Source organism: Halyomorpha halys, unplaced genomic scaffold (assembly GCF_000696795.3).
Source record: "Halyomorpha halys isolate HHAL.00 unplaced genomic scaffold, Hhal_1.1 Scaffold183.1, whole genome shotgun sequence".
Lineage (NCBI taxonomy): Eukaryota > Metazoa > Arthropoda > Insecta > Hemiptera > Pentatomidae > Halyomorpha > Halyomorpha halys.
Window position 1 is genome coordinate 201969 of NW_027114717.1, and position 11430 is coordinate 213398.

Sequence of the window (11430 nt, forward strand, 5' to 3'; positions counted from 1 at the left end):
CTGTGTGTTGATTAGCGCATCCTTTTGCAATGAGTGTCAAAATATAAAATAACTATTTATTTCATTTCAAACCAAATCTTGTTTGCAGTAGTATAAAATTATGGAAGATGTAATAAGAAATTATTTAAAAAATCATGATTTTCTTTTTCTTTAAAGCATCCTTCCTTCATCCACCAATGTGCATATCGACAGGATGATTTCCAATACAAAATTAATCTGAATAGCATTGTTCCTTGTCGTGAACGTAACCAGCCGTCAAACAAAAATTTTAGAATTTTACAACGTCTCGCACTAAATTATCTTAATCCTTTATAAGCTTGCTTGGATCATGAGTAAACAGTTTGCCCAGAATGATCCCCTGTAGTGGGGGTCTTGTTATAAGACATCTAAAGCAATCAGATTCTGCACTCCTTCCATTTTTTTTTATTTCTCCTAAGATGTTCATCTTTTGGTTCTTCGTCTTATTCCCGCTCACTCGAGGGTTAACATCACTAGGTAAGGAGGATTTTTTTATCATATATCTACAATTATTTATTTTTTGTATATATTTATGTACCACCCCGTCGACCATATATTATTTCGTTGCAGACTATAACTAGAGAACCGATTTTCATCTATTAAAAATCGTCCATTATCATTGTTTTTAATTATTCAATATTTCAATTTGGAGATCTTCAACCACAAGTTTTAGTTGCCACAGATTTCAATGGACACCACACTATTGAAGTATGTGGCAACTAAAACTGAAAAACACAATAAATGTTATTATTTAAAAAAAAAATAAATGATTTTTTTAATCTTTATTAAGTAAATTTAGTACGTTAAGCCTCTGAATACACACGCGCACCAAATTTTTAAAAATTGAAGAAGTTTGTCGGGGGGTGCGGTCAGCAAAGAACAACATAAATAAACAAAACCATATTTACTTATTTTATGCCGACGTTTCGACCTGAGTTTCAGGTCTTCATCAGGGGTTGTGGCCTGTAAAGGGGAAGATGGTAACTCAAATTTTTAAAACTTTTACCCACATATTTCTTCATTATGCTGTCATATTTAGTTCTGGTATAACGAGCTCAAGTATATACGTGCTACGATAACGAGTTATTATAGATTAAAAGCGGGAAATGTTAGCTATTTTTCAACCTCTCACAGTAAGGGGAAAACAGCCCCTTAAGGTTTTTTAAAAATAAAGTATTATATAAAGTATTCGAACCGAAAAAGGACGAATTAACGGAAGAATTTACAACGCTAAATAGATAGGCGTGTAAGGTAGTGGGACTTAGGTACGAACGGATCTCTAAAATATTAGCAAAGACATAACCTACAGATAATCGTCCGAGAGTTAGACCGAAACGTAAATGGGAGGATTGCATTATCTGCTGGACATATGTATGTAGAGAACTATTAGTGTTACTTTCAGCTTTCCCTAAGTCTTTTATTTAAGCGAGAAAAAGTGAGAACCGAAAGTTTAGATGGGGCTTTATCGTCTCATTAGTAAGAGGTTAGAGTGTGAAATCTTCAATTGTTTGTTTCACCCCGTTTCCATTACATAGTTATTATTATTTCTATCACTTTTAAATAATCATTAATATTTATAGGGGGGAAATACCTTTGTACCTTGTAGCCTGGGGTAATTTGCCTCTTTACCCCCCTCAAAAAAAGTGATTTTTTTTTTGGACCACAGTTTTTTTTTTTTATTGTTTCACGTAAATACATTAATGTAAAAATGTTTTATAAATACATCAAAAGCAATACATGAATCTTCTACGCGAAGTGCAGGTTGAATTGAAATAAAGCTATTTTTTTTCTGTTTAGCTGATCCTTATAATGAATAATACGTGAATCAACATTGGAAACAATATGTTTCATTTTAGTTGATAGGCAATTTTTCCAAAGAAAATAACCTACGCACCTTATTTCAGTAACCATAAGTTACTGATCCTGTGTTCCTGAAACCATGTTGAATCCTTCACCAAATAAGATTAAAAATATCTAATACTTTATTATTATTGACTTTTATGTACAAACATTCATTTTTAATATGTAATCAATTTTTTTTATGGGGGGGAGTAGAGTTTTCTCTATCTAAATATAAGAATTTTTTTCAGCTAAAAACCATCCCTTATGAGTTATGACATCGACATTACGCAAGGTAGTATATATACATAAAAAAAATTATATAAGAAGAATCAAGTCAAACATTTTCAGATAAGCACATAACCAAAACAAATGTCCCTCCTTTATATTTGAAATTAGTTAAATACATATTTTACTACTTATTCCTTAATCATTACGACAAAACTAAAGATAAATAGCTCTTCTCCATACGGAAAAATCATGGATATCTGGCAAAAAAATCGTTATTTTATTGAATTAATTACCTAATTAGTAGAGTTTTAAAACCGCTAGATAGCGTTTCTCTCTCAGTTAACTGTGATGGAAATTATTTTTTTAAAGTATTTACAGGTGTATTTTTTGGACTGGGTTTTATGCATCAGGCTCATGTACTAAAACACCCAGTTTAATTTTCTAAATACAAGCTTCCTGTTTGAGGAAGAAGCCCCCCTCACATTCTAAATAGAAATTCAAGATGCTGCCATCTAGTGGCCTATACAAAAAGAAGAGTGAAAAGTATCCACCGAACCACATCACTTTTGCTCATCTTGAGTTTGTAGCAAGATGAACGAATAATCTACACTCCAGTTTTGTTTTCTTATAAATTAGCCCAGTTTAATTTAGGTGGGCGGTTGTTTTAAGGAAGTTCCTTCAAGCACTTTTTAATGGGACATAGAGATGCTGCCCTCTAGTGGCAAAGACATGGAAGAGTAGATTTTGTAACTATATTAGCCTGTACTGTTAAGAAGAGCAAGTACGTTCTTAAAAAAGCAATACCATTTTTGCTACTGTTCTACAACGCAACATAAAAAGAGTAGATTTTTACCACAAACAGGCAAGAGGGACAGAAAGATAAGAGAGGAAAAGCGCATGACAGATAAAACAATTAATATTGGAACAATCATAAATTAATTGTTGATAATATTATATAGGAAAATTAAATGTTAATGATTTTAAATTTTTGATTAAAGAGCAGACCTCCTACATACTTTCTCATTATTCGTTCCATTCTCATTGGTAGACTAATGCAAGTAAACCACAATGGTTCCTATTCATCCCTCTATTCTCAGTCCAGTGATGTTCCTCAAGGTAGTATCCTCGGTCCCATCCTCTACACAGTCTATACAGCTGACATTCCAACCAATCCTAACACTATCCTCACCACGTATGCCGATGACACATGTGTGCTCGCAGTTAATAATAACCCATCAATTGTACCCCAAAATCTCCAATCCCATATTACAGCCCTCGAAGAATAGCGTCGTAATTGGAGGATTAAGATAAATTCCAACAAATCCCATCAAATAACTTTATTTGCCTTTACCCTTCGTCGTAAACCTACCGACTGCCCTACAGTTTCATTTAATAATGTTACTCTTACCCCTGTCGAACAGATCCGCTAACTTGGACTACATTTAGACAAACGATTAACCTGGAATCCTCACACGAGACTGAAAAGACAGAAAACAGCACGTCGATTTCGACTATTACAGCACTTACTAGACAAACGGTCAAAATTTCCAACACATTACGAAAGACCGATCTACATGACTGTAATAAGGCCAATCTGGACATATGGATTTGAGCTTTGGGGCTCCACTAAACCTTCGAATTGCTCTCGTATCCAATCCTTACAATCCAAAGTCCTTCGTAAAATCCTCAATGCTCCTTACTTTGTCACAAATAAAATCATACATAAAGACCTCAATGTTCCCTATGTAACCGATCTAGCCCGAACCAGATATCACTCCTTCCATTACAAACTCCCTAACCACTCAAACCCCCTAGTTTCTAACCTTGCATCCTCTTTCATTCCTGACAATCCTCTGAGGTGCCTGAAAAGAAGATGGGCACAACACCAGCTAATGTAAAATGTCATTAGAGTGCTACCAATGGGTAGTTGCTCTACACGCCTGTAACACTCCATTTTAACTAAGATCAAATTTACTGAATGTATTATATAGTATACAGTTGTAAATTTCAATAAAGATATTTTTAAAAACTTATGTTAAGTTTTTGTATCTTTTTTAGCCCTGACGTAGCCCTGCAACGTGGGTCGAAACGTTGGCTCAATTAAAATAGTTATCACTATTTGAGTTTTATTTATCCGCACCCGAACCATCTTCCATTTATAATCAATTGTTTCATAACTATTACAATAATAGAGGTTTCATTTTCATTTTGTTCATTATAATTAATTTTATTTCAAATACAGACCACTCCAGCGATACCAGCTAATTATTCGGGTAATATCCCTAACAATGAAACCCGAGGATACTAGAATTATACACTTCCATAATACAAGTTGTTCCTAAACAATGGTCCATGGACACAACTAACCAGTACCTCATATTTTTCGAGGACTTGTTGTTAGAATTGTTAAATGTTTTACCTTTCTGATGAATGAATGATGATAGTAAAATGATTTAACAGATGAATCCTCCATTAAAGTGCATTCAAAATGGAACTTCGTTTTCAAACGAAGGGGGGGGGGGGAGACCCCCTTTGCGCCAAGTCATGATGAGAAAGTGTGATGTGCGCAAGGTTCAATTTCTGGGTCATTGGTCAACAAACTTTAAAGATAAAGGCTATTTAAAATTATGCATATGTAAAAAATAAAATTGAAATCACTTCACTATATCATACAACACTTATTTACGCATTAAAATGTACTATGTACATTGCTAAAACTCATGAAGGGTTGGAGGTGCATTACTTAGTAAGGAAGCACTGTTTTTAGAACGACGATTCTGCAAGGAGGTGAATTTATTCAAGATTACACTTAACCACCTGATTTTCCCCAAATAAGGGTATCCACTTTATGAGGCAGGGTAGATCCCAGGAGGGACTCAGAACCCACAGGGTTGGCTCATGGCTACAGTATAACAGAAAATAATAATCTGGCCGATTCGAACGTGTCCTTGGCGTTATTGGCATATTGTTATCGCAATTCCAATCTGTACATAGTAATCAATTAAAAAAATGCTGAAACAGAGATTATGAATCATTTAAAAATCTTTTTACAATGGCATTAATTAGTTCCACTGAAGATATACAATGTTTGCACTCAGTAATAAACCCATCAGGAGGGTAATAAATTTTGATTATCATTAAATTGGCAAATTTGTTTACTTCTCGTGGTTATTTCTCTGTAGTACGTTCGTAATATATTTTACATTCACAGTATCTTCACAAGTGGTTTCCAACTTTTTTTTAGGCTGCGGTACCAGTTGGAAAATAGTGGAACCATTTTGGCAGAAGTAATTAAATGGCGAAACCTATACACCAGTGGTTTTCAAACTTTTTTGTCTTACCGCCCTCTTTCAAGAAAAAATTTTACTTAACACCCCCTGGAAAATAATTAAATAATTAATAGGAAATATATATGTATTAATGAATGGAATATGATCCGGGTGCGGTCAAATAAAACTCAAATAGTAAATAGGTGTACTATTTTTATTTGAGCCAACGTTTCGCCCCACGTTGTAGGGCTATGTCAGGGCTAAAGAAGATACACACACTTGACATAGTTACAAAAAAAAATATTAGTGGAAAATAACAGGGGTGTACAATGAAACGTAAAATTTAATAAGAAAAATTAAAAGTTATAAACAATAAATGAAAACGGTAATAGTAACAGATAGATAGGAGATAAAATAAGAGAAGAAATCTTGTAGAAATTACAAATTAAGAGATGAAAAGGGAAGAGAACAAAATAAAATTAAAATTAATGAGACAGAATTCATATCTGTTTTGACAGAAGTCAAAGGCAGAGTGAACCGTTTGTATTGGGAGGAGTAGGGATGGCAGTTAATAACGATTATAATTTTAAGGAAAAAATGTAAAACATATATTAAAATTAGGTAAACAATAAATGATAATATAGATAATAGAGGGGGAGAAGGAATATTTACAAAACTATAAAATAAATTAAAAAAAAAAATTTTCGTGGGTAGAAAAAAAAGAAGAAATAGAGTTAAAATAATGGGATACAATATATGTAAGTGATTAAGAAAGATAATATCCAGTGAGTGGGGATACAGAGATATGTAAATTATAATAGAAAATTTTAAAAAATGACACTTAAGTAGGTAACGCATGAATATAAATTAAAAAATAAAATACATGGATATAAATGAAAAAGGAAGGATAGTAAATATAAAAATAATTAAATATGGGGTGAGAATTTAGATTTAGAAAGAATAAAAGATATGACAAGAAAGTGGGCTTCTGAAATGCAGAACAAAGAGAAAAGAAGCATTCTGAGGGTTTTATTAGGTTCAAAATGTGTCATTCAGGAAGATGCAGTCTTTATCAACTTTATGATTGACGGAATTCTCTGCTAAATTTATGTAAATGGACCCCGAGATAAGACGTTTTTTATGTACTTTCTTTAATATTTCTTCTCTTATTTTATCTCTTATCTATCTGTTACTATTACCGTTTTCATTTATTGTTTATAACCTTTAATTTTTCTTATTAAATTTTATGTTTCATTGTACAGCCCTGTTATTTTCCACTAATTTTTTTTTGTAACTATGTCAACTGTTTGTATCTTTTTTAGCCCTGACGAAGCCCTGCAACGTGAGGCGAAACGTTGGCTCAAATAAAAATAGTACACCAATTTACTATTTGAGTTTTATTTGACCGCACCCGGACCATATTCCATTCATTGATTCACACGATCAATCAGCAATCTTCCTATATGTATTAATGTGTCTACCTTTTTCGTAAAATATAGTAAAGAGAGGTGTAAATTAGAAACATTTAACTTTGAAATTATGAAACTATTTATTGAACTCAGAATAGAATGTAATACAAAAAAGTTAAAACATTCGAAGTGATCTTAATGAGAAGGATGAACCTGGTGTGCTACTACCAATTATAGCCGCACTATTTGTTAAACTTTAACATATAACAATATCACAACAATTTAATTTTTGTTTGAGTTATATTAGGCGTAATAATAATGGAGAAATCTCCTAATCCATAGCGTACTCCGAAATCTGCTGGCAATACTGCAGTGGTTCTGGCTGCTGTTCCGGGCTTTGGCCTTGCGATCGACCAGTCACACTTAAGGCAGTTATCTGCATTGCTGCTCACGTGTTCTGGAACGGCACTTCAGTTGCACCACATGAACAGTAACAGTGCGCGATTGCACATACCTCAATGCAAGTGAAGGAGTATGCGGGAACCGAGCAAATTACCAGTCCGTTGTTTAAAAAAAAAATTAAGCCTTGTGAGTGCAATACATAAATCAATTTTTCTAAATCTTCTCTTCTATCTTTTATTCTATCATCGCCCTTTACAGTTATTCATCGCCCCCAATGCATCTGTGGCCATCACCGCCTCTCCTGGATCGCTGCAGCACCCACCAAGGGTCTGTGGCGGACACTTTGGGAATCACGGCTTTAAACCATCATTTGATAAAAATAGAGTGTAAAAAAACATATTTTAAGCCAAATCTAAGAACAGCTATGATAGTCGTACAAACCTGTACAAAAGTTCAAGTTTTAGTGTTTTATATGGTTGTTATAACAATCAAATTTTATTTCTATACATGGAATAGTAAGAAGGAGTAGTGTCATCCTGAACAAAATACAAATACCTTTTTTTAAAACGTACAAGTTAATTTAATTTCAAGTTGAATGGTAAGCGAAAGTTGTGCAACACACACACACCAGATTTTTAATTATATGCTTTAATTGGATCGCTGATGAAGAAGAAGTTTGGACGTAACGTAATTTTTGTTTTCATATAATAACTTTAGCTGTGTCTTTGGAGATATTTAATAACTAGTTTGAGTCCTCACAGATTGTGCTAGTAAGCTATTATTAAGAACAGCTAGAAAAATTTCAGGAGACACATCTAACGTTGTTATTTAGAGAAAAAACCCTAAAAAATATTATAACATACGTTCTTCTCCAGGTTTTTATGTAATAGTAATGAGAAAATAACATTTTCTTTTATTTCCTTTAAAGACAAAAATTTCTGGAAGGAGTCAGATTTGAATGACCTCCATGAAAGCTTAGAAGTTGACTACAACACCAACATCGCTAAAAATGTCATCATCTTCATCGGTGACGGAATGGGTCCGAATACGGTGACTGCTGCAAGAATTTACAGCGAGAGTGAGACAGGTTACCTGACCTGGGAGAGCTTTCCACACCTTGGAGCCATAAAGGTAAGAGATTATTGGTTAAAAAGTATAAAGTTCTATTCTTATAACTCCAACGATTTCCACCGATAATTACAGCTTTGCAACCGTAGTGTGCAGTAAGATATAATTTATATGAAAAGATATTTAGCCTAAGACATAATATGTACCACTTATATCTACAGACTACAATATACAAGTTGTCTCCTAGAGCGACCTTTCAATCTTTATTCGACAGCTTTCTAAACCTAGACTAAGAATATTATCAATGGCGTAGAGCCCACAAAGAAATTAATAAAGAGTTGTACAATTGTCTAAAAGCTATAATTATGTACGGAGGACCAGAAAACATTTAATATTTAATTTGATTGTTGTTGTGAAATGCGATTTGAAGGTAAACAATATATGTAAGTAGAATAGAAAATGGTAAATACAAGTTATATGAAGGAAGTGGGATGGTTCAGTTGATATGTCATACCAATTCCATGGAATCGGGTTCGAATCCTACTGTAGCTGTGAGTCAACTCTATGGATTCAGAGAGCAACCTAGTTGGGGAAAAATCTGGCGGTTGAACGTTATCATAAACAAATCACCTCCTTGTATTACCGTTGTTCCATTACATTAACAGTTCTTCCGAAGGTACTGAACCCTGACACTTCATGGGTTATATAAGTACAGAATTTCGTATTTTTCTTTAAAGTATAAGTACGATAAGTACTTACAGTTTGATAGCTGCAGGGAAAATCTAGACTATTTCGGTTCATTAAGATGGAAATTTCGGTTGTGGATACATAGTATAAATAGGAGAAAGAAATTAATAAATTAACCTGTTTTAAACAACAGAAGAAACCTCAAAGGGCATAATACTTTAGAAGTATAATGAAGTATTATTTATTTTTTAAAATACCTTTATTGAAATTTACAACTGCACATTATATAATACATTCAGTAAATTTAATCTTAATTAAAATGGAGTGTTACAGGCGTGTAGAGAAACTACCCATTGGTAGCACTCTAATGACATTTTACATTAGCAGGTCTCGTGGACATCTCCTTTTCAGGCGCCTCGGAGGATTGTCAGGAATGGAAGAGGATGCAAGGTTAGAAACTAGGGGGGTTGAGTGATTAGGGAGTTTATAATGGAAGGAGTGATATCTGGTTCGGGCTAGAGCGGTTACATAGGGAACATTAAGGTCTATATGTATGATTTTATTTGTGACAAAATAAGGAGCATTGAGGATTTTACGAAGGATTTGGTATTGTAAGGATTGAATACGAGAGGAATTCGAAGGTTTAGTGGAGCCCAAAAGAGTATTAAATTTAAAGAGACGATCGACATAGATGGACAAAGAACTGCACAATAATTTAGTGCCAAGAACAATCATAAAATAATAATTAGGCACTGAAGGGCGAGAGAAAACAATGATCTATTAGAGCTAGATAACTTTTTAGAAGACCAGAAGCGGACGCTAGTGGGAATTAGGGCAGGTAGCGGGAGTATGTGTCAGAGTAAAAACGGGAAAATGGGAGGCCGTAGTAACATCGATGTTTTGTGTTATTATTTTTCTTAGTATTTTTATGTAGGATGCTAGAAGGTAAGGACAAAGTGCTTTTCCCAGACATAGTTTTTAGGTTAGCCCAATTACTAGTTGGGCGTTTAAAGGAAAACATGAAATATAACCTACATAAAGGACATACCATTACATTAAGAATGCCTTTTTTACTCGTAAACAACAAAAGTCAGTAGTGTGACACCGACCCATCATAACTTATGCTTGCCCCAGACGGAGTTTTACAAGTTCAACCAATATAAAAATAATACATATATTTCAAAACAAATGCCTCAGAATCATTAATAACTATCTATATTATACAATAATATCTAAAATGCACACTGAATTAAATATAGAAACCGTACAGGATTACATATATAAACTGGCACATAATTTCTTACACTTTTGTCCCAGCTCATTAAACCATCTAATCACAGAAATCACACTAAAACTACAACCTGTAGATATAAACAAAAACGAACTAAACATATATAAACGTAAACTTAAGTCAATGATATGTATATCATGCAACCAAATGATATGTATTTTATTTTAATTCAATATTTTTGGTTTTTTTTTTTTTCCTTCGGTTTATTTTACCAAAACGTGAAATGGAGATGTTTTTAAAGTATAAATAGTATCAGGTAAGTTACATTATATAAGGGGGAATCCCAAAACAATATAATAAATAGTGTACATTTTATATTTATGCTATAAGAATATGTTATAAGTGTTCCAGCCCAACAAAAGATAGACTGTCACAACCATTAAGTGTTAAATTGTTTTACTACTCTTTGAGAGATAAACATTTAACCTATTAATTAATACATAAATTTTATTACAATAAAGTTGTTTAAAAAGCCACAGGTTACTGATGTTTACTGTACGATAACAGATGATATCATAAAGTAATTTAACTGCGCACATGCACATTTAATATAAATTATATGAGGAGAAGATGATTAGAGGAGCTGTCAGTGAAGGATACAAATAAGTACGGAACTTATTTGGTAGAGCCAACGTTTCGACCAAAATTTCTAGCCTTCATCAGGGCTAAGAACTAAAAACAATAGGACTCAGAATGATTATAAAATAAGAAAATAACCAACATTATAAATACATGAATAGTGTTGAAAGACATAGCCTAAATATTATAAGAAGATAAAGGTATGAGTAGAGTATTATTAAATTGAGTAAGAAGAAAGAACAAATAATAAAATACGTATGAAAATCTAGTCAGTATATCTACGAATGTGTTCAAAATGAAAATTATTTGAAATAAAGTGATGAAAAATTTGAAAAATAAAACCTGTATATAGGTAATTAGCTATATAAGTAAAATAAAAGCAAAAAAATAAAAATAACAAATAAACATGGATGGGAGTACCTGTCTGATAGAAATAAAGATGACAATTGCATAGTCGGGCATCCGTTCTCAGTTATAAAATTTCCCCACTTCTTCGCTAAACCTCAAAAAGGGTGAGATTTTTTATGATATATATATAAATTTTTTTTGATAGATTTATTTATTGATAGATATTACAATCTGCCACACAGTTGTGGGCAATAGGTAATAGTGATGAATGATCTCATACATACTAAAA

The 11430-nt window shown here is 32.9% G+C and overlaps 1 protein-coding gene across 1 annotated transcript in view; it reads left to right on the plus strand.

Moving 5' to 3' along the window:
- Positions 1–363: 363 nt before the first annotated feature.
- The window catches only part of LOC106679195 (alkaline phosphatase), a 21494-nt gene continuing 10427 nt past the window's right edge, over positions 364–11430 (plus strand). Inside the window, exons 1-2 of the mRNA XM_014418211.2 lie at positions 364–495; positions 8097–8299. Coding sequence (XP_014273697.1) covers positions 438–495; positions 8097–8299 — 261 coding nt within the window. The 5' untranslated portion in view covers positions 364–437. The remainder of the gene's footprint in view (positions 496–8096; positions 8300–11430) is intronic.